At 36.3% G+C, this 25,466-nt stretch overlaps 1 protein-coding gene across 1 annotated transcript in view; it reads right to left on the reverse strand.

Moving 5' to 3' along the window:
- The window catches only part of LOC128994930 (uncharacterized), a 48,838-nt gene that overhangs the window by 14,101 nt on the left and 9,271 nt on the right, over positions 1-25,466 (reverse strand). Inside the window, exons 6-9 of the mRNA XM_054419764.1 lie at positions 14,497-14,526; positions 11,387-11,413; positions 4,169-4,267; positions 3,373-3,513 (exon numbers count right to left, since the gene is read on the reverse strand). Coding sequence (XP_054275739.1) covers positions 3,373-3,513; positions 4,169-4,267; positions 11,387-11,413; positions 14,497-14,526 — 297 coding nt within the window. The remainder of the gene's footprint in view (positions 1-3,372; positions 3,514-4,168; positions 4,268-11,386; positions 11,414-14,496; positions 14,527-25,466) is intronic.

A 25,466-nucleotide genomic window follows, 5' to 3' on the forward strand; every position in this document is an offset into this window, starting at 1 on the left:
TGTGTTTGTTTGTTTGAAGTTCAATCACCCATTAAATACTGGTTGAATTGGACTGAAATTCTGTGTGATGATAGCTCACATTCCCCATTAACACGTTCGCTGCTACGGACGTTCCGGAACGTCAGCGGGGCCACGGCGCCAGGAGCTAGGAACGTTCCGGAACGTCAGCGGGGCAACGGTGCCAGGAGCTAGGAACGTTCCGGAACGTCACGGTTAATTGTTGTTTAACGTTTCCATGGATCAGCCAGCTCGTCCCGAGCGTCCTATATTTCTTTGCAGCTCGTGGGGACGTACTTTTTTGACAATAAAAAATATAGTTTCCCAAGATCAACAGCAGGGTCGTATAGAACAGGGCTTTGTCTCACCTCTTTCCTGCTAGATAGCGACACGACTTTACCCACTGAAACCTGGGTAGTGCTGCTATCTATCAGAATCGCTTGGCCCAATGTCCAAAGCCAGTTTTATTGCAGAACATTGCTATCCAGGATAACTACTGTTGTTTTTACTGCAATTCAGTGTTTAGCGGCAATGTTACGTAGCCCCCAGAGGGGAGGTAAATGCTCCGTGTTGGTATCGGCATTTTCAAGTTGGCCACAGACATGGACGACTGGGCATCGGGTCCCAGTGACATTCCTTTATCCAGGATGGAGGGGTGTTTAGCTCTAGGAGAGATGGAAGTACATCATAATCTCTAACCTACCTGTGTCTGTGGTTCTTTGGGCTTCGGCCTGCTTGTTGTGTGCGACCAGCATTCAGTGGGCAAATCCTCGACTTTGGAAGTAACCTTTCCTGGAGGTGAAAACGGGCAAGTACCCGCAGCTCACGGGGACACTCAAGGGCAACGTAACTTTCCGCAGTGTGAGGGCAACGGTTTGTAGGTACTTATGCAAACCAATCCCTGTCTCTGAGCACGGACGGTATGGTTATCTTGAGTGTGGGGGGTTCTTCCCGGAACCTCAATTGAGTCAAGGGTGTCGCCACCTCTGGTGGATAGGTTCATCCGGGTGGGTCCCACTTCTATACCTGCCTCCTTTTGGGAAACCCTGATGGCCTGGCAGTGATGTTGGGTCTGACGGGCAAACGAAGTAGATCGGGTGCTGGGTCCGAGCCCGCCAGGGGTATCTGGGGATCTATCGCTCTGGTTATCTCTGGTTTCCCAGCAATGGGTAAGGCCTCGATCGGGCAGCGGTGTAAATGGGAGGTTGGGGTTCCCCCCGTCAGCGTGCTGATGGTCCCCTTCCTCCTGGCTATTGATGGCGGGTTCTGTCTGTCAGGGATTAGATAGGTCCCGAGTGTTGCTTGCACTAAATGCGTCGGGGCGCTCTACTATGGACCTCTAGGTTCCGACCTAGTGGAACCCAGGTGGAGTGACGCTTAAACAAGCAGCCGGAATCCCTGGTTAGGATTGAGGGGCAACCCTCTTTCCGAAGGGTCTGCTTCGGCAGCCGGCGAGCCTGATGACCTTAAGTCATCCGCCCATGATGTGCTAAAGGTTGATGCGTAAGCTTCGGCCTACATCATGGGGCCCGGGTATGTCCTGAAGGATAGGTACCGGGTAAGCAGTCAGGGGGCTTCGGCTCTCATGACAACAAATGTAATAATGTAATGTAATGTTACGCAGCGGCGAACGCTAGTTCAGCCTGGCGCCGTCCCGGCATCTAGCGCTCAGCAGCGAACGTGAGGTTTTGGAGTCCATAAGGTACATACATACGTACATAAATACATACATAGTTCCTCTTTTATAAATAAATAAATATATATATGTGTGAATTTTGATTATTGAGCGTCCAAAAACATATCCATTGGCAACTTTATAAAAATTCAAATGTAAATTTAAATTTTAGGTAATAATTGAATAGCTCAAAGGACCAATCCAATAACCTCGCCTTGAAAAACAATTCCATACCAACCAATTAAATTTGAATTTTCAATTTATGGAATTGATTATATTTATTCATTGTAATATGTAAATACTAACCACAACAGTGAAAATAATAATTTCTTATTTAAAAACATCAATGACATTTATATCTTGACTAACGAAACAGAGTTTTATTTTACTAACCTAGAGGGAATAAAGGCTTTCTATTATTTTCTGCTTACTGTGATATTTATTTTACGCAGGCCTTTATGTAAAGATGCCTGGCTAAAATAGAAAATTTTTACATCCATATCATATAATTTATTCGCAGCTTCACTGCATTACCCAAATTAATTTGTTTATTGGATTTAAATATAGGCAGGGTTATTATACAAAAAAATAACATCTTTTAAAACTTGGATTTAATAGGTCATTAAGTTCATGGTGCTCCAGCACCTCTTTTTACTGTGTAATATGTAACCAAACACGTCTCCACTTCTTATCTGATTCAAAGGAAATACAATTTTAAGAAATGAAGTGTTGGAGTTGAACTTTTTTTCAAAACCCAATGTCAAATGTGTAAATATTTTATTTGACAAATTTAAAGAAACATATTTCCTCTTGTACCCTCTACCTATTGCAAAGCATAGGTACAGCAACTAGATTAATATACTAAGAATTTTACCAGAAGTATCACAAAACGCATTTTTTGTGCCATGCACCTAGCATTGGTGATTTTAAAATTGAATACGAGACTGGAGAGCTATTTTATTTGTGGCTTAAACCGACTAATAGACTAATATAAAACGTACCTAAAATTTGTGGTTGAAATTGACTAAAAGACTATAACGCAGCCAGTATTTGTGGTTGAAACTGACTAAAAGACTTGAACGCAGCCAGAATTTGTAGTTGAAATTGACTTAAAGCCTGGAACGCGTCTAGTATTTGTGGTTGAAATTGACTTAAAGACTGGAACGCGTCTAGTATTTGTGGTTTCAATGGACTGAGAGCCTGGCACGCAGCCAGAATTTTCGGTTTGAATCGACTAAGTGGTTTGACTTGACTAAGAGACTGGTATGCAGCTAGTATTTGTGGTTTGAATTGAGTAAGAGACTGAAACACATCCAGTATTTGTGGTTGAAATTGACTAAGAGACCAAAAGGTACCTAGTATTTTGTGTATATTTCTATCAGAGGCTTCTGAACTTAAAGCTGAGCCTAAGCTTTTAACGCATAAACCATATGCTTATTCAGTAAAGACAGATGCATGCTAGTAAAAACTTTGCTTAAGCGAAAACTAACTTAATAGGCAAGAGAGTGGTTCATCTGAAACAGCTTTTAAGAAAAACATTTAATTTTTGTTTTCCAGCCAAATTAAAATAGAGCAAGGCTGTGTCAAACACACGGTGTGAATCAATACGTACTACGTGTATCTTAATTCTTTGAGTGCTATAGCAGTTCCAAATGTTACTAAAGCAGACCAGGTTACAGTAGACCAGAAACTAGGCTCACCTTATCTTTCAAGTCCAACCAAAGATCACCGATATCTATTTCATTTTCTTTTAGCAAATTTTCAGTGATAGATCCGTATCGGACATATAAGAAAATTCCATTTTCTAAATTGTATTTTGCGAATTCCATCGCAGCTTTGACCTGAAAATCCATGATATATCTTTATTTAAAACAAGACACCCTTAGCGATGTAGGATGGAAAGCGGTGATACCTTTGCTACATACTGAAGTTAGCACAACCCAAAGAGATGCCCTTAGGACCGACACTTTTCTCCGCATTTGTTGTTGTTGAATTTTTCAGTAAATGACATTAAAACACTCAATAAGTGTTATTTTGAACCGACACCTCTAATACGAACCGTAAAAATCTTTGAGGGCTTCGATATGTATAACTGTTCAAACCTAAAGATCCGACAAAAGGTGATGGATCGTTGGCACAATATATTAGGCCCGAAGGTTAATCCAACAATGAGCCTTCACAAAGATTCTTTATAAGGATTGATAAAAAAGAATGCGGAATGTTTAAATATAATTTTAAAACCCTCGAAATAATTTAAGAATAAAATCTGTTACCATATTCAATCGTGATTTGTTGAACTATGTTTAACATGTGACAATTCTATGTTAACTTCGTTTTTAGTGATATTATATTAAACATGAATAAGCGCGTAGTAGTTGACTTGCTGAAAGTTTACAAATATTTAAAGCCACAAGGTACGTAGTTAGAACGGACATCTAAAATTCAATTTGAATAACAATAAATCCTAACATATTGCAAACCATGCAGGTTATTTACCTTTTGTCGTCGGATCGAATCCTCAGTTTCCTTATCGGTGCCAAAGTAAATCGCAAGTACTTTGTCCTTGTGTATTTTATGCCTTGCTATAAAATCCGACTGAAACACACTTGTAAAATTATTACTTAATTGCAATTTAAGCTGGGACACATTCATAGTCACTGAGAAGTCTTATCATTTCACAAGACAGTTTGATTACCCGTCAATTTATTAGCGTGGATTATACATACCCCTTTCTATAACAGGGTCTGTTATTCTCGAACAATGTATCTTCATAAAGCTAGATAATTAGCTATGAGACCTTACATTACCTAAGTTCAGTCATACCTGGTTCTACCGCATACAATAATAAGGGGTCCAAATAATGTTTTTTTTTACTGTTTATTTTACCCAAAGTAAAAAAAATATTCCTTAATATTCCAACAGTTGTTGGTTCATCATCTACCTCCACTGACAATACGATACCGTAATTAATACTTAACTAGGTAAGGGGTGTATGGTTGGTTACCATTTTAAGTTTAAGACATGTATGGAAAGATATATCCTTTTTAGGTGAGGGTTTTTAGATGCCAGGTTGGCAAAATCTTTTACCATAGGTTAAACATCTATGGTTGTATAAGTGATGAAGACACTTCTTCAAACAGGAAACAAAATCTATGTTAAAGGGAAAACTGTATAGCTACCCATACTATATAGCTAACTATACACCACTTACTAATGACAGCGAATGTCAAGCGAAATCAACCGAGATGAATAATGATTTATTCGAAAAAAACTGCCATTTTAGACGCTATCTTGGATTAGAACAAATTACAACCTAATTTTTGTATTACTATTTATTCTTTCAAAATATATTAAGTATTAGCCTGGAATAAAACGAATCTTTATTTCATTACAAATGAGTCTGCACTATAAATACAAATTTTACACAAACTTCTGGTTCATCTTTAGTGTGTCAGACTTGGTAACTTCTTTCTACTGTAGGGGCCTTACAGAAGAAAGAACTGACGTATGCCTATATAAGTTAAGTCTTGGGTCTGGGCTGTGCAGTACATTCAATTCTGTACTAACATTAGCAAAAATCCCGTCCACCAGTACAACATATCGTCAAGGGAAACCCATAGAGGTATAAAATGTTTGAGTCACCGAATGGTTGCAGGTCACTGATTGGATTCCTAGTGAAACATGACTGAGTACCCAGACCCCAAAATGGGTACGTGGAACTTTTACCAAAATATCTGTGCTCATGAGAGATCTGCAGGTGTTCAAAAAAATACAACTAAAATATGATTAACATCCTTTATTACCAACTCAATTTAAATATTAACAAATATGCGCCCTTAAACAACAGCAAAAATATATATACAATTTGGTACAAGGCTTAGAAATGTAAATCGATACCAGTGTTAGGCCTAATACCTTTAACAAAACATTTATGTATATAAACTTAACCAAAATTAAAGTTCAAGGTTAAGGACCAAGTTGGTGACTTAAAATAAATTCCTGAGTATAAGTTAGGTTAGGCCCACTCGGAATAAAAGGTTTTACGATGATGAAAAATTTAAAAATATGAATCTTAAAAGGCAAGAAATTGAAAATATGACATGAAACAAACATTGAATTGTGAAATGGCCTACCATGAAATCGATTAAATTAGTATTTTATCAAATTATCAATAACAAAGGTAACCTTTAAGAAAGTACGATCGAACAAAACTTTACAGCTCAAAATTATACCCAACATGGACATGAAAATATTTAAATAGCAACATAAGACTATTAAGTTATACACAAATATACATCAGAATAGAATTGAATTTAAACAGTAAGGAATAGATTTTTTTTAATGACAAAAGTTGTGGGGAAGAAATTTAGTACTGGCGTTAACCGAAATTGAATTTAGAACAATTGGGCCGAAAGTTTCCCCGTTAGAACAGAAATATTTAGCCTTTTACTAACATAACATGGTACCTACACAAAATAATTAAGTTAAACAAGGAAATGTGACACCCTACAAAATACATGAATTCTTGTAACATTGAAACACTCGTAGACCCGTAATATACAGTATCCTTTTAAACTTTTAGTTTGTTCCAGTTCCACAACTCAACTCGCAGCGATAGAGAAATAAAATCATTTAATTTGAATCAGTAAAACACTAGGGGATTTATAGTCTGTAGTTTAGTCCAGAAATAAGAAGTAGGCCTAGTTAGGGAAACACTAAGTTCAAGTTTTCTAGGCTACAGAATTTAAAAGGTAGAAACGGTAAAACTTTAATTTGGAAAAAAACTTGATGTAAAATAACTGTTCTTGAAGGTAGGCTGATAGCCAACGTTGGATGGAGTAATAATAACATGGAGTAGATATCACCTGGTTTGTAGAGATGATGTAGACCAAAGTTCTCGTAGAATGTTTCCGGGTGAAGTCCTTCCGCTGCGAGTTGGTTGAGGTTAGGCCTAGTTAAGTCCGGGGGCGACTCCGTCGTCTTGCTCCGAACTAGGTCAGGAGGCATGATGTGTCCGCTGATGTCGGTCCAGTACAGGAGCCCTGGCTTGGTGTCAAAAACGTTTTAATCTCACATAATAAGGAAGTCGAACAATATTAACTTAGAAAAACTTCTTTCTTGAGTCTCCATAGTACCAGTAACAAAATACGTCAATGTCGGAGGAAGATTTCAAGGAGAGAGTGCGTCTCCAAGCAAATCGGAGAAGAAGGGGAGTAAAGACAAAGTGGACTCGCCCACAGCCTTTGGCGAGCGTCGGCGTACAGTGCTTCTGCCGCAATATGTACTATAAAAAATACTCTCCTCTCTCAAACTGAGCCGACTGACACGGCTCACTAGCAAATTCGTTTCCAGACCCAAATTATGTCATTGGGCTATGAACTAATAAAGCTATGTAACAAAAAGGTCGGTTACATAGTAACAAGTACAGGACCGTTCCCTTTCAAAACGTAAAACATTCCAATGTCTTGATAAAAATCATGATAATAAAATGGGACAAATATTCTTTTGAATCCTATACTAAATATATAGAATTTAAGTGTATTTCGACCCCAATGTGACCATCCTTGAATTCTGAAGGTTAAACACCTTGCAGATAGCATGCGTAAAACCACAGGTAACGGGATCATGGCACAGGAATTTAAACCTTGTACTTTTATGTGGGAAATATCCCTCACATGTTCCGGAAGGAACTACATCCTGGACTTGGCCGACTTTCTAGCACCCCAAAATGAAGGGAACGGTCAGGGAGTTCAACACTAGATCTCAGTCCTTACATTCAAGGGTCGCTTCAACTAGAGTCTTGAAGGATTACATTACATTTGGCCGGTGCATTCTCTTCAATCAACTGGAGGAAATAACTCAAATACCTGATTTTGGCGGGCCCCGCTGGAAATAACTGAACATGAAAGTAATTCACGGTGGTGGAAATAATTCACCTGAGCCATGTGTAGGAGGAATTCTTACACGCAGACATGCAGAGGTAACGGTAAACATTCAGCAAAACGGTAAACACATGTACACACTTTTAGAAGCCCAGGAATGGCTATTAATCAATCATTATATTCCACTGACATCAGAAACTACGCATATTAATTTTGAGTGCTAGATACCTTTCACCTAGCACCAGAGACTGCGCAGACATGTGTCTAGGAGGGCGTTTAACTGGATTTTAACCTGGCTGAAGAGACCTGGGCTTCAAACCTTTATTTCATAGAATCTAAGTAACAAAGTAGTAATAAAAATACTACGAATAAGTTTCCGAGGGCTCCGGGACTTTCTAGTGCCTCGAAATGAGTGGAAACATTCGAAACACAACCCTTGTATCTTCATGAGATTTTGAATTATTGTGGACGGAATAGTAATTTAGTTTGATGTTATTTGTTTTCACGTCCAGTGCCCTTGGGATGACTGAAATCTGTCATCGCTTGCTGATTGGTTCCTGGAATATGGAACCCAATTCCAGCAGTCTATGGTAGAAATTTCTCAATTTAGATATGACTAATCAAAGTCATTTGAAATAAAATCGAGGTATTATAAATATGTTCTTAGTCTCTCTGAATTTCGAAAGTTGTGCACTCTAGAAATTGTGGATTCCTAATTTTTCCCACTGTCGCAGAGTTTGTAAAAGCGAGTCGAACACTCGTATCACACAGTGAATGTTACGATCATCAATTTAGATGTCACAAGCATGATGACCACATTACTGTTGTCTTGTAGTGGTCTTCGGACCTATCTACGACTGAAGAGACTAAACAAGGTCGAAACAACAGAGCACACGCCATGACCGAAAGGCACTTGGGCGTGAAAACAAATCAAATCAAACCTTGCATCTTCTTGCGACCTTGAGAATCTTGAAAGATCATATGACAGTTGACCGGTATATTAATCTTGATGTGCTGGATATTAAGAAAATATTCCTGCTACACCTGGCACGAGACATGCAGTGCAGAGTTAACAGTAACAATTTTGAGTCCACGCATCAAACTTCACAAATCAGTTTTGAGGCCAGATATCTAGTCACTAGCATCAGAGGCTGGGCAGAAATGTGTTGAAGAGGACCTTTACATTAGCTTATCAAAATTGAGTTTCATTCAAGGGGCCTGGGCAACAAATTGGTATTCTAGGAGGATCTCAAAATATTGTGAGAACAATAAAAAGTTGTGATCCTGCTTAGTGAAAAGAGGAATAGTTATTGTATTCATACGGGTTTCTTAAATTTCGTACGTTACTGATATACTTATAAACTATATAGTCCAGTGAATGAATGCTTAAAAGAGTGGTGTAGAAGAATGGAGGGGTGGTAATTTGTTTGTGGGAATGTGTTTGAATGTGTAGAATGAGTTGTTTGTTTTGGGGTAGCTAGAAGATAAAAATACTAAAAGTCCCCACCGCTAGCCTTGATGCTTCAGTGGAGGGAAGGGGGGAAAGACACCATTTTTTACTTTTGTACTTCTACATTGAAAACTGTGCAGCGTACGGAAAAGATGTAAATAATAAAAATAAAGACGAAAAAATTCTCTACAATAAAGGTTATATTCATTTCTTCTGTATATGCATTAGTTTCACAGATGTTCTCAAATTAATATATACTTTCTTTTATAAATTGATTTTTCACGCGTTTTTCGTTGAATAAGTTCATATTATCATCCATTAGCCTGTTGTTGTTTTGCATTAATCAGGATAGAACACAGGTTTTAGAGCACTATCCTATATAGTATAGTATTGCAATCGTATATATTTTGTAAAAAATAAAAAAAGTTTATATAAATTTAAATTTATTGTGTATATTTGTCATGAATTGAAGTAATTTTAGCATAATTTTTACACTTAAGAAAAAAATTATTTTTGTAGCTGTATATATTCAGTTGTATTTATAAAAATTACCAAAACACAGACTTAATACTATTGTTCATGGTCTGGTTCACTTGGGACGAGAGGGTCCGACTTCTGTCTAAAAAACTGGTGTCATCTGGAACCGAGAATCATCATCGAGGGCATCTCACACATCCACTTCTTGTCCATTAGACTCACTATCGGCTATTGATGTGATAGTGCGGTGTATATATTCTTCATCTTCATCATTGATCAGAATGGACATTTTCTTGCATATACATCTTGCATTGCTACAATATTTAGTACATTTGCAAAGAATCAAGTCCAGAATTTATCGTGAGGCACGTGGTTCATTGGTTAAAACTGGGACAAGATTACCTCTCTTGCGCTTCCAATCCCACATTTATGAGGGTAGTTGGTTTTCCAACCAAGGTTGTACTTGATGAAATGATACAATTAAGAAATGTCAGATATTTCTAAACTGATAACTGTGTTTGAAAACCACCCACTCTTCCCTGAAACTCAAGACATCATGTCAGTAGCCTCTGGGGTTGTAGGAGATGAATCCGTTAACTGTTACAATGCTGTATTACGTGGTCAGCAAGCAATTAATAAAAAAATGGTAATAATTTTCAGAGATCAAACTGTCACGGAAAAATAGGGCTCTCCCTTTGCCCTCTCAGAGTTCAACCATCAGTATCAATGATGAAAATCTTTAATTCTGATTCAAAGGATTTGTATAAGTGAAAAAAGTTATCAAAACTTAAAGAATTATTAACGATTTGAACTTGCTCCATTTTCTCTGCTTTATTTAATGAGGGTGGTATCAAACAGACCAACAAGGCTGCACTGTTAAAGTCCTTTGGAACCAACCAACAGTTTTAACGACTTATAATTTGGTTATCGATGGGGGGATTTGTCATGAATAAGGTTGTCTAGCAAAGGGGGTGTTTAGTGTCTGCGATATGTGATGGATATGTGAGGTACGTGAAAACCCATTATCCTGGGAGGCAATGCATTGTTGTTTTTGACGAATATAGCAATTATTCCGAAAACAGCACCTAGATGGCAGAACAATAAAGATACTACAGATTGAAGAAGTCAGTAGTTATTCATTTGAACAGACACGGAAATTATAGTAAACCAGGTAAAGTTAATGTCTAACCAAGCTTTTTGCAAATGTACTAAAGATTGTAGCAGAGCAAGATGTACATGCAAGAAAATGTCCATTAATTGTTCCCCGTTTTGCTATAATTGCTAAGGGAACTGTTTAAATGAAATGCCAGTTCTGATGAATGAGAAAGATGAAGAATATATACACCGCACTCTCACATCAAGAGCCAATATTGAGTCTAATGAACAAGAATTGGATGATGGAGATGACTACGTTGGCGATTCTCGGTTCCAGATGACGCCAGTTTTTGAATAGGTGTGTATGAAGTCGGACCCTCTCGTCCCAAGTGCAAATATATACAATACTATACTACAAATACTATACTACTGAAGTACAAATGCTAAAATATAGCTACAAAAATACATTTTTCCTTAAGTGTAATAATTATGCCAAAATTACTTGTTTCCATGACAAATATACACTATCAATTTAAAATTATATAAACTATTTTTAATTTTTAACACAATATCCTGTAATTGCTATTAACCTAATGGACAATAGTTTAGTGCACCGCTAGTATACTTTGAAAACAAAGTGCCTATGCTTTGCATAACAAAGCTGGCTGGTACCGTGTATATGTCAATACAATTAGAACTCAATAATTATTCGAATGGTTCCCTATGTTATTTAATGATAAACCCACATACATTTCTGTCCAAAAAGAGATGTCTCCAGTTTTTACAACCAATGAGTTATCTAATACTCACATCCGATTTCAAAACACCCGTTTCAAGCTGAAAATAAACATTATAAAATTAATAAGACGCCATGCATATGTAATATAACGAATAAATATATTTTAATTTGAAAAAAATAAACATACAAAAGAATACGTCAATCAACTTATCAGGTCCATCACCACAAGTGGTACGCAATGTTAAAAGTGGATGATGACTTACTCAACTTTTCGTCTAAATCCCTATAAATTATTTACATACTTGTTTAATGAATGCTATTGGTCGTGAGGTAGAAATATTGACTAATTCGTTTACTTCGCTCTTTTTGGCTTTAAAACTCCAAGTATTGTTTGAAAACTTTTATGAAAGTATGATATAAAACTAATTATTCTAGACATCCAACTAGGTAAAAGAATTGATGAATAAAAGTATTGGACAAAGCACAATTGTTAAGAATATGTACATTAAAATAAAGTGCAATGTTGTTTGGACTAGTTTCTTATCAGAGTTTTCAATTCATTTACTAATCAAAATTGAAAAATATAAAATCTTTAAGATACCGTGCAGGGACAGTGAGCAAAGGGCGAAGCGGAAATTTTGGTCACATTTTGTTAGTCTGTTAGGCCCATCGAAGTATATAACACAACTGGAACACCGGGTAGATAGGAGATGTGGGATAAAAAGCGCGCCGTTTCAGCAACCTTCCTCCACCACTATGGGGGACCCAACGCAGGATATGTCAGTTCCTCAAGCCGTGCACGTGGTTGTTAATACGCTCCTGACCGTGCATACAAAAGGTTGACTGCAATTAAGGTTATATATTAGGAATCTGCATTAACTGCAGAATCTGACAGTATAAAAATAATCTTATTTAAATCGTAACTCGATTTTTAACAACTAAAAATGTTAAACAAATATCACACCTTGACATGAAAAAGTTACTAGCGAGGATTTTTTTATTTTTTTGGTCAGAAGAAAACTTCAAGCGACAAAATTGTAGCTAATGAGATGATCTTCAGCATATAACCAAGCAATTTTAAATAAAATTTTCTAGCCGTGTGTAATGGAGTAATTAGTAACGCAAAGAGGTTATTTATAAATCGCGCCGCGGGCCGTTCTCCCTGGTTCAGCTAATCTTTACGTTTAGGTACTCCCAGAAACGTTTTGAGTACAACCAATAGTTGTATTAAATACATTTTTATTACAGATAACACCTAACTAAATACTGAATTATCACCTTCTAGGTAAACTATTTACATACAATGTTACCGTAAATTAAAATAAAAAAATGTAGACTATATATACAGGGACAGGGACTGGTAATCCCCTTTTGTTTAAATGTAACAATGAATCGTGTATTATCTGCTTTGTTTGGTAATTAATGATACATTTCAAATATTAAGGCTCAGAACAAAGGTAATAAATACTAAACCTAGGAAGTATTTAACGTACAGGCAATAACAAAAAATTAATAATAAATTTACAAAATCAAATTGTTAGTCGTGTTCCTTTGACAATATGAGTATAATGTTCCAAAGGCACGATAAAAAGTAAAGTAAAAAGTAGTAAAAAAGTGTTTTGAGTGTCATTGTTATTCTGTATATGTTTTAAAATTCATATCATCGCAAATAAGAGAAAAGGGTTTGGTTAATAATACTAAACAGTACTTTTAAGAATATGTTTTACTGCCCCCAATCGTGCTTAAATATAGTACAAAAGTTTCATTAAATGTTGTGAAACAAAACCAATATCTTCAATCTCTGCCTTACACCTAACTTATTTTTGTTACATTCATTCATAATGTCCCTAGCATTGGAGAAATAAACGGTTTGGGCGGCAGCCCGGCACCGGTATTGATATTTATCTGCAAATAAATGAAATATATGATCATATCCATAGAATAGTTAGTTGTATTCTTTAACTTGTATCAACTATTAAAAAAGGTTAAAATTTATTTAGCTTTACAATGATCGAGTAGCAAAAACATAAAGAGTTGTTGGACTGAGGAGGTTGGTGCGACATAAAATCAACCTCGTCGCGCTATTAATCACTATACTACAAACAAACTACAAACTTAATTGTAAATTGCTCGATCACATGTTAAAAATCATCTCTTAAACTACAACTTTGTCGCTTACAGTTTTCTTTTGGCCCAAAAATAAAATACTTCCTCGCATACAAACTTTTTCATGTCACAATGAAAAAATTGTTAACTCTTTTTAACTATGGAAATTATATTTTAAATCAAAAGTAAAATTTATTTACACCATTAGATTCTGCATTTAATGCAGATTACGAATATATAAACATTATTGTGCTTAATCTTTGTTATTGAAGGCTAGGAGCGAGTAAACAACTTCGCGCACTATTCGATGAATTGGCTAAAATCCGCTGGGTCCCCCATGGTGGTGTGGGAAGGCTGCCACAACGGCGCGCTTTCGTGAACACACACCTAGCATTCCAGTTGTGTTATATACTTCGATGATTGGGCCACAATCTTTTGTTAAACAAACAAAAATGGTCGGTGAAAATACGAGTAGCAACAACAATCCACGTTTACAAGTAAGAATGCTGTGCATCCAATATGCTCTACTTCAGCTGGTTCTCTTTTGCCAAAGGAAAAAAAAACACTGTTTTTTATACCCTCAACGCATTTATTAAAAACATATTCGGTTTTACTGTAGTGTGAAGTAAAATAAACTTAATTTTTGTTGTTCAAAAATCTAAATTCGAATGAAATCCTTAACCGTGGATAAAAAATGTCAGATCGCATTAGTTTGGTACACATTTTTTTGCTAGTGTTCACTTGATGAGTTTCATGAGTGATTAGTTAAGTTAATATTACAACTTACCAGTCTAGCCAAAATAAATATGGCGCAAGTACTGAATGAATAAGAATGAATAAATATTTATCAAACTAATTTGCAATTGTTCGTAAAACAAATAAAAGATTTTTTATACGATTTGTTAAATGTAATGAATGGCCGTCTTTTCGTATTGCAATATAATTTAAAAGGAGTTTGTTATGTATCAATAAGCCTAGTAGATATAGGTAGAGTGAGATTTACATATGAACAGAAAGAGAGAAAATTCTACTGAATTTATTTTATATTAATTTATACTGTAAGTATTTAACTCACAGGCCAAGTGGTTTTGTCTCCAACATCGCTCTGAAAATAAATGCTCATTCTATTAAATGTCTAAAAAAGCACATGTACCTATAATAAAATAACTCAAAATAAAGTGACTATACCGAAGGTATTAAAAATTGAATAAAAGTTATTATAGATGAAACTATAACAATATATGTCATTCACTTGATACATTAATTGTTAAATTAAATATAAATATTATTATTAAAATTAACCAATTAAGTCACTATAAAGATAGCACGAACTTGATAAAAAAGAATTGCAATAAATAATCTTAACGATCAAAATCCATACTTGTAAAGAATATAAAATTGCATTTATTGTTATTAACGTTCGTTAGGTTTAGTTAAATTCTCGGAAATCAAAATAAAGCTAATTTAACTAAAATACAAACGGTTGGAATAGCGTGCATGTAGTAGGGCCTACGGCCTACGATATTTTGGATGGTTATATATTTGGACAGGTCAAGAAAGAACGCAGAATATTAATAAAGCCTAGTAGAAAGTAGGACGAGTGAATGATATGTAAAGGAATGCATGGACTAAATGATGTAAGTATCATACTCTCCTTCACAGAATTATCTGTACATGAAAAGGTGTGTAAACTGAAGGACTTAAAGATGAGACTCCCATTTACTGACTCTATGTATATGAAGAGTCGTGTAAACTAAAGACTAGAGATTGTAAGGATGAGAATCCCCTTTACAGAGTCTCTGTGTATGGTGAGGTGTGTAAATGAAAGACTATAGATTGTAAGAATTAGACTACCCATCACAGACTCTATGTACATGAACATATAGTTTACACATGACTCCCAGTATATGAAGAGGTGTGTTCACTAAAGATTAGAGATTGTAAGGATTAGAATCTGTTTCACAGATCATCTGTATATGGTGATGTGTGTAGAATAAAGACTAGAGATTGTAAGGATAACACTCCCCTTCACAGAGACTCTGTGTATGGTGAGGTGTGTAGACTAAAGACTAGAGATTGTAAGGATAACACTCCCCTTCACAGAGACTCTGTGTATGGTGAGGTGTGTAGACTAAAGACTAGAGATTGTAAGGATAACACTCCCCTTCACAGAGACTCTGTGTATGGTGAGGTGTGTAGACTAAAGACTAGAGATTGTAAGGATAACACTCCCCTTCACAGAGACTCTGTGTATGGTGAGGTGTGTAGACTAAAGACTAGAGATTGTAAGGATAACACTCCCCTTCACAGAGACTCTGTGTATGGTGAGGTGTGTAGACTAAAGACTAGAGATTGTAAGGGTGACACTCCCCTTCACAGATCATCTGTATATGGTGATGTGTGTAGACTAAAGACTAGAGATTGTAAGGATAACACTCCCCTTCACAGAGACTCTGTGTATGGTGATGTGTGTAGAATAAAGACTAGAGATTGTAAGGATAACACTCCCCTTCACAGAGACTCTGTGTATGGTGAGGTGTGTAGACTAAAGACTAGAGATTGTAAGGATAACACTCCCCTTCACAGAGACTCTGTGTATGGTGAGGTGTGTAGACTAAAGACTAGAGATTGTAAGGATAACACTCCCCTTCACAGAGACTCTGTGTATGGTGAGGTGTGTAGACTAAAGACTAGAGATTGTAAGGATAACACTCCCCTTCACAGAGACTCTGTGTATGGTGAGGTGTGTAGACTAAAGACTAGAGATTGTAAGGATAACACTCCCCTTCACAGAGCCTCTGTGTATGGTGAGGTGTGTAGACTAAAGACTATAGATTGTAAGGATAACACTCCCCTTCACAGAGACTCTGTATATGAAGATGTGTGTGACTAAAGACTAGAGATTGTAAGGGTGACACTCCCCTTCACAGAGCCTCTGTGTATGGTGAGGTGTGTAGACTAAAGACTATAGATTGTAAGGATAACACTCCCCTTCACAGAGACTCTGTATATGAAGATGTGTGTGACTAAAGACTAGAGATTGTAAGGGTGACACTCCCCTTCACAGAGCCTCTGTGTATGGTGAGGTGTGTAGACTAAAGACTAGAGATTGTAAGGATAACACTCCCCTTCACAGAGACTCTGTATATGAAGATGTGTGTGACTAAAGACTAGAGATTGTATGGATGAGACTCTTCTTAACAGAGCCTCTGTATATGAAGATGTGTATGACTAAAGACTAGAGATTGTATGGATGAGACTCTTCTTAACAGAGCCTCTGTATATGAAGATGTGTTTGACTAAAGACTAGAGGGTGACACTCCCCTTCACAGAGCCTCTGTGTATGGTGAGGTGTGTAGACTAAAGACTATAGATTGTAAGGATGACACTCCCCTTCACAGAGTCTCTGTGTATGGTGAGGTGTGTAGAATAAAGACTAGAGATTGTAAGGATGAGACTCCCCTTCACAGAGCCTCTGTGTATGGTGAGGTGTGTAGACTAAAGACTATAGATTGTAAGGATAACACTCCCCTTCACAGAGACTCTGTATATGAAGATGTGTGTGACTAAAGACTAGAGATTGTATGGATGAGACTCTTCTTAACAGAGCCTCTGTATATGAAGATGTGTGTGACTAAAGACTAGAGATTGTATGGATGAGACTCTTCTTAACAGAGCCTCTGTATATGAAGATGTGTGTGACTAAAGACTAGAGATTGTATGGATGAGACTCTTCTTAACAGAGTCTCTGTGTATGGTGATGTGTGTAGACTAAAGACTATAATGGATGAGACCCACCTTCACAGAGTCTATGTATTGCTGTAAGAAAGGGGATTAACCCCGTACCCACGGTGCTCATCTATGCAGACACTCTGTTCACATTACACTTAGTCGACCAGTTGGTGTGAACAGAGTTGAACAGTAGCATGAGCATCGATTTACAAATTCCTTTCCCAGCTGATGTGAGCTAGGCGATGACCGGTAGGGCTGACTTCCAAGAAACACCGTTAACCTATAAGCCACACACCCTATCGGTAATCAGCCAATGAGAAGGGCTAATGAAGAAGATGGAGGGGTGACGACTCTTGGAGCTGGAGGATCTGAAGGAAAACATCGAGGAGATCACCACGGGCCACCGGAGAAAGAAGATCGGGAGTTTGCGAGTGCGTGTATCGGTGTGTGTGCTTCTGGGACAATAGACAGTATGTAGAAAGAATAAAATATCTAACTAAAACTTTGTCAAACATAAAAGTCATATAATTTGTCAGTAACTAATTCTTTTATATTTTCAATTGATTTTCTTTTCTTGTAAATTTAACGTTGTAATTTAATTTATCTTATTATTGTTGATATTTGCCTTTTCTAAGTTTTCTTTTGCTGTTGTACACTTTGTTACTTTTGTTGTTTTTCTAAATTTAAATTTTTGTTCATTACACGTTGAGTAACACCCTTAAGCAGTCTTATGTCTCATTAACCTAACACCTCTTGACTAAGCTAAGCGAGTGTAACATTTAGGAAACTTAAACTTAAAGTGAGGCATGGGACTCGCATGGTGGAGGCAGCCGCACGGCGAAGGCTGTCTTTGCATTTTAACTAAACAGTAACGATCCTACATTTATTTTAATAAATTATTTTGAAACAAATTATATGACTTGTGAATTATTTTAGTTTATTTATAGTCAATTATAGTCACTTAAGTTAATATCAGACTCACGTATCGTAAAATGTATAGGGTGTTAGTTAAAGATTATGAACAAAACAATATAGGCCACTAACTCAAATAAAAACACGTATCTTAGCTAGGCCCATAACCTTAATAAAACCACCAAATGTAACAATAGTTTATGTAGGTTTGTCACATTACTAAAACTTAAAAGATAATTTATGGATTTAGATTTTGAAATTGTTAACATTGACATATATAGCTTAAACAAAACTGAGGCTTTACAACTAGCTTGTCAATATAAAATACAACTCCCACCCATCCCTGAAACCGAAACCCTAGCCAACCTAAGAACAAAATTAGCTTTCACCAAAGATGTTTTCAAGACTGCATTTAGACATCCAAGTTTTTCTGAGGCATTAACAGACTTGTTCTTTAACAACAAACTAGAAGACAAAACAAAAGAACAGTTTAGAGATTTGCTAAAATTCAAGAAAATACTTCAAGAACCAACATATGATACTATAAACACTTCTGACGACCTAACACAACCTAAACCTGAACATTCACAAAACCTTTATGAAAACAGGTCAATAATAGAACACGAACAATTGTTACATAGCTTTAATTCGTTAAACTTAAATCAAGAAACCCATCAAAATCACAACCAACTAGGAACCCCTAACACATCAACACAAATAGCATCTCACCCTAAATCATATTATATAACCAACAAAAACATGGCTGATGAGTCAAAAGAGAAACTTCCCCTAATAAAAGCAGGCACATACTCAGGTCTTCCTTCAGAAGATGTACATGAATTTATTCAAAAATTCAATATTGCATCAAGGTGCAACCATTGGTCCGAAAAAACTAAAATTGAACTTTTCCCCACACACTTAACGTCTACCCCGTATAAATGGTTTGCACTCTACAAACATGAAAACAATGAAACTAGTTGGGCAAACCTAGAGTCTGAATTTATTAAAGCATTCAGCCCAGTTGCATTAATTGATGACTTACAGACGGTCCTTGAAAATCGAACACAAGGAGAAAATGAATCTCCAATGCAATTCCTATACGAAATCATTCACCTTTCCCACAGAATAGATCCCAATATGAATGATGCAAAAATAATAAAATTCGTAATTCAGGGAATAAAACCGGAAATTTGTAATGACCTAGTGAGAATGGAAAACAACTCACTTAAACAGCTAAACGAAAATCTGCTAAAAATTGAATCTCAAAGAGCTATTAGGAATAAAAATCAGAGAAAATACCAAACCTCAGCTGAACGCGTTACCTTAATAAAACCTAAACCAAAATCGGTAACGTATGAAACTGACGAATTAGACAACTTAAAATTAGAACTTAGGGACATAAAAGATACATTATTAAGCCTCAAGGTCAAACCTGATGAAACAAACTACCCTAGGGACAACCCACACAAAGAAACTTATCATCGTTCAAGATCCACACAAAGAAGAGACATTTCCCCTCATCCCAGATATGACAGGTCAGCTGAAAAATATAGGCCCAGAAGCACTTCTCGAAACTCACAAAATTTATCGAGAAGCTCTTCACTTCACAATTCACATCACTCCAACAGACAACATATCCCAAGAACCAGACTAGATTATAGATCACCACACCGATCACAAAACACTCCACTCTTTTGTCACATATGTAACAAACACAATCACGCCACAGAAAATTGTTGGTACAATGCTAGAGCTAACCGTAGGAATCCAAAATACTCAAATACACCTTCCAAATTTTGTGCATATTGCAAAAGAAATAACCACACCATTGACCAGTGCTTTAGGCGTCCTGCTAAGAGGGAACAGTTTCCAAAAAACTTCTAAAGCAGGGAAGTCAACTACCACAAAATAGATATTTGGCTTCCCAAAATAAACAAACACACACGAGATATTTCTGGAACACAACTAAACGTTTCCCACATTTCAACCAATCATCAATTTTAGAAGCATCCAATAATTCAAAATGTAATATATTTTCACCATTAAGCCCTCAATACCAATACAACTTTCCAACAATTGAGGATTCGTTTCGTGTAAAACATAAAGTTAAAGTAACCCCAATAACTAAATCACTTCCTCCAAGAACCACAATAACATCAAGAAATATTCAACACACACAACTCGAGAACCAGACCAACATCATTCCTACAGCTACGGCTGAACCTAAGACGACCTTGCAGCCAGCTGATGGAGAAGATAACGCACCACAACAAACGCCTACGTCACAAGCGTCGACCCACTGCTGCCTAGGAACACCGACCCAGCAACTGACGTCACAGCACCGCACAGCTGATCAGCCCAAGACTCAAGATATGGCACGTACATCTGTTAACTCTTCACGACCTTCAACGTCGGATGACAACAACAGCTTCAGTACGAGTACATCACTTCCAGGAACCTCTACGGATAGACATGTGGATTCATCAACTGCAGGAGTTTGTTTAACAGCTAGTGAAGCAACAACCCTCCAGAATCAAATCGACAAAGAAGTTTTCCAACAAAGTTCTAAACACCTAAATTTGAGAACCCTAATTAAATGTGATAAAAGACAATCTAAATGCACACTATCGGATATTTATGACTTAATTTTTAATGTTAAGCAAACAAAAACATTCCCTACATTGACACTAAATATTGATATACCAGAAAATGGACAGACTTATTCAGCTACCTTAGATACTGGTTGCAACTATTGCCTGATAAAATCATCAATTGTAAATAACCTATCCTTTCAAACAGATAACTTACCCTTAATTGTAGCTGCTAACGACCAACCAGTCAAAGTATTAGGAAAACTTTTACTACCAATAACAATTAATGGCACTGTGTATCCAACTGACTTTTACGTAATTGAAGATTTGGCAACTGACGTAATCTTGGGAAATTGGTTTTTATTCCAAAACTGCATGGAATTGGATTTTAAGAAACAGGAAATCAGACTAACGAATAAAGATAAAGTTCATTGCATCACAATGGACAAATCTTGGTTACTTAATTTAAAACCGTTTGTTCTAACAACTATAGCGGAGTCTAGTAATGACATGATTGAAATTAAAGTTCATACGGACACAGTTATTGCTCCCCAACAACACTACAAATTAATGGAAATCTTGCCAGAACATCATCAATATGAACTTGATATAGATTTAAATTTCCGAGACAAAAAGAACCTCCACTTTTATATCTCATCAGAAAACGAAAATTCACAAAAGTTTATTTACGCTTACAATGCAAGTAAATCTCCAAAATGGTTAAAACAAAACGTAATATTAGGTTATTTAAAACCAAATGCCGAAGTAAAAACAAGAACATGCACACATCCACCTAAAATAAAACCACTTCATCCTTCTAAAACAATTGCACTTGACAGAAATGGCAACCCACTTGACATAAATCCAAAACTGACAGTCAATCAGCATAATAAGTTAGCAGCAATATTATTTAAATTTAGCCACATGTTTACCAACAAGACAGAAGATTTAGGTCCAGCTAAACTACCACCAGTTAAACTCAACCTAAAATCAGATGCTAAACCAGTATATCATCCTCCTTATAGGCAAAGCCTAAAAGAACGCAAAATCCTTCAAGAAGAAATCGAAAAACTAACAAAGGCAGGTATACTGGAAGAATCGCCCGAATACACAGAGTTCGCCAGCCCAATGTTCGTAATAACCAACTCTGACAGCTCATCGCGTGTAATATCTGATTTGAGATCAGTTAACAAATGTTTAGAACAACAAAATTTCCCCATAGTCTCAGTAGATTTGGTCTTGTCTTGTTTATCTGAAATGACTTATTTTACCCACTTAGATTTGAAAAACGCTTTCTTTCAGTTAGAGATAGCCCCAGAAGACAGAAAATATTTAACCGTTATCACACAAACGGGAAAGTATCAGTTTAGAAGAATGCCACAAGGGCTATCCATTGCTACAGTAGCTTTCCAAAGAGCCATAACTAGAATTTTATCAAAACATTTGTATAGCAGATGCATACCATTCATTGATGACATCACCGTGTTAGGAAAAACATTTGACGAACAGTTGGAAAACATAGAAATTATTTTACAAGAGCTAAACAATGTTAACCTAAAGCTTAACTCAAAAAAGTGTCAATTCATGTACGATAAAATAAACATACTTGGACATGAAGTAAGTTCTAAAGGCTGTTTGCCATTAAAAACAAATATAGAATCCATAATTAAATTTAAAACCCCAACTACCATTAAACAAGTAAGATCATTTCTTGGAGCTGCAAATTACTTCCGTAGATTTGTTAAAAACTTTGCAAAAATAGCCATGCCCTTAACAACACTCATAAAGGAATTCAACGCAACGAAGAAGTTTCAATGGACAAACGACTGTGAGACTTCATTCCAGGAACTCAAGACGATTCTCACCTCACCGCCACTTCTCAGCCACTTCGTAGAACACAGAGAGACCATAGTGTACACAGACGCATCAAATTATGCTATTGGAGCAGTAATGACCCAGTATGATCCAGAAACATCTACAGAACATCCTATTCAGTATTTAAGTAGAAAACTAAAACCAAATGAAGTTAACTACAGCGTTTCAGAAAAAGAATTCTTATCCTTAGTCTATGCATTGGTAAAATGGAGAGAATTTTTATTCGGAAGAAAAGTAAAGGTTTTCACTGATCATTCTGCATTGCAATATTATAAATCATTTAAAGGAGCTTCATCTAGACTCACCAGACTCTCGAATTTAATATGTGACTACGACCTGGAAATTACTCACAAGGCAGGTAAATCCTTAGTCTTGCCTGACTTCTTAAGCAGAAATCCGGTTGACAAGACTATAGAAGAGGATTTCACTTTCAACCTTACTTCAGTAAATGCCCTTCATCTCGTGGACTTGAAGAAATTGCAAGCTCAGGACGATGATCTAAAATGCATCTTACTTGCTTTGGAAAATCCTGATCTTGTGGAACAAAAGTACAGGAAAATGGCCACGTATTACAAGACGGAGAATGGTGTACTCTACCGAATGTACAACGATTCTGATCCTCACAGACATGTTATAGCAATACCACGAAAACTCGTCAACAACATCCTTCAGGAGTACCACAATTCACCGTTATCAGGAGGACATCTAAGTACATTCAAGACTCTCGGAAAAATCAAAGAAAGATATCATTGGATTGGTATGTCAACAGATGTCGAAAACTACGTGAAAACCTGCGAAAGTTGTCAGAAAAGAAAGAACTCTCCGAAGAAGAAGTATGGCTTCCTTAATCCTATCCCTCCCACTAACAAAATATTTGAACGAATCCAACTTGACATAATTGGTCCATTAAATCCTAGCAATAGATATAAATACATTTTAACAGTAACTGATGCCTGTAGTCGATTTGCATTTGCTTTCCCACTTGTAGTTGCAGATGGTAAATCAATTGTAAAATGTCTCTTAAAACTAATTTGTACTTATGGAACACCTTCTATTATACTATCAGATAGAGGTACTGAATTTAACAACAATTTGATTCGTGACTTAACCACAGCAATAGGTACATGCCAAATTCTAAGTAGTGCTTTCACACCACAAGTAAATGGACAAGTAGAAAACTTTAATAACACGTTGATAAATATGATTTCTCATTATGTAGCTGAAAAACCAAACGCATGGTCACAATACATTGACTATGTACTTTTTGCTTACAATAACAGTAAACACCAGACAACCAAGTACAAACCTTCGTACTTATTTTTAGGCTTTGAGCCAAGTTTTCCAAGTGATACTTTGTTTGTAAATCCAAATGTAGAAAAAGATCTGTTAGAAAACTTAAGAATTGTAAATGAAATTAGGGACACAATACCTTCTATCATAGCTAGTGAACAAAAGAAACAAAAAATGTATTTCGATAGGAATAGGAGAGACTTAATCTTACACCCAGGAGACCAAGTTCTCATATGGTACCCTAAAAATTTGCGGGAAAATCAAACCAAATTTTCTTACCGCTACAAAGGTCCTTATACTGTATTAAAACAAGTTACACCAGTCTCATATCTAGTGGAAATCTTAAAAAATGGAAAACTTGTCAAAGAAGTAATTCATGTCTCCCGAATGAAAGTTTTTCAAACAAGACTTGTAAAATAAAAATATTTAGTTACGTTAGGTCAATAGATACTATGTTTATTTTATAAGATAATTTTGGTAACATACAATAATTATTCATAAATATATTTCACAAGTTAGCCATTTAACTTATTTTAATTTATTGCTACACAAAATGATTAACCACAATACATATATGATTCATATGCTTTGACCTTACCTAGTATTCACTTAGGTTTAATTAGTCATACGTAAGCAATGTGTATTCTAAGAAACAATTAGTACGTCTATTCCCGAAGCACACGCACTCCCGCAAACTCGTGTAAATATTATGTAAATAATGTGTAGCTACACAAAACTCAAGTGTTAAGTCGACTTTTAATACAAAGATATCGCGTGGCCACGCAGACACACACAGACAATCGCAATCAAGTTTACCATTGTAACTGTATTTTTAGTTCTTGTAACGAGCAACTTACTTACACGTTGGACACTTAGTGATTTGACTAGTGCGCGTAAGATGAATGATAATTAGTGACATTCAGTGACATACAAGTTGGTTTGGTGTACAGCCCAAGGACAAACTCCACTCAACGAGATGTAATTAAGGATTGATCACCCTTAATTATTCACTCAAACAATTTTCTTTACAACTCTCTAGATTATTAAGGAAAGAAAGGACTTTCACGCAAGAATTCATAAATAATTAAAATAAAACATTTATGTTCAAAACTCCTATAACAAAGTGTCGTCATAAAGTAATTGTGAACCAAATACCATTTTGAACATTATGTGTCTAACAACATCAGGTATCATTCAAGTGTCATATTTTAAGTTCCATGTAACATAAATTTCAAACAACTAAATATTCATTACAATAAGTAGATAGATAGTCTTAGTAGGGAAAGCATATGAATCGATTAAAATTGTATGTTACCAAGTACCAACATTTGTGAAAAAAACTATTACAACATGTAATAATTCCACTGTTAAGTAAGTTTCAGCAGTAAAAGAGTCCCTGAAGCCAACAGCAAGTACAAGGTCACCGCAACACGACATGACTTCATCGCCATCGCATAGTCAGCACTCGCAGTCCATTCAACCCCGACGCCGTGATGCTGCACATGTCGCCGTCCCAGCCCTGCTCGCCGCTATCCTTCTCATATGGCAACCTACTCAGTCAGCTGGCGCGGAAATTCCAACGCATATCGTGACCGGCGTAACATTTAACGAGGTCTCGTCATTCGTAACTCCATATCATTCTGTC

Source organism: Macrosteles quadrilineatus, unplaced genomic scaffold (assembly GCF_028750875.1).
Source record: "Macrosteles quadrilineatus isolate MER2022 unplaced genomic scaffold, UCM_ALF_1.0 Scaffold_5__1_contigs__length_97177068, whole genome shotgun sequence".
Lineage (NCBI taxonomy): Eukaryota > Metazoa > Arthropoda > Insecta > Hemiptera > Cicadellidae > Macrosteles > Macrosteles quadrilineatus.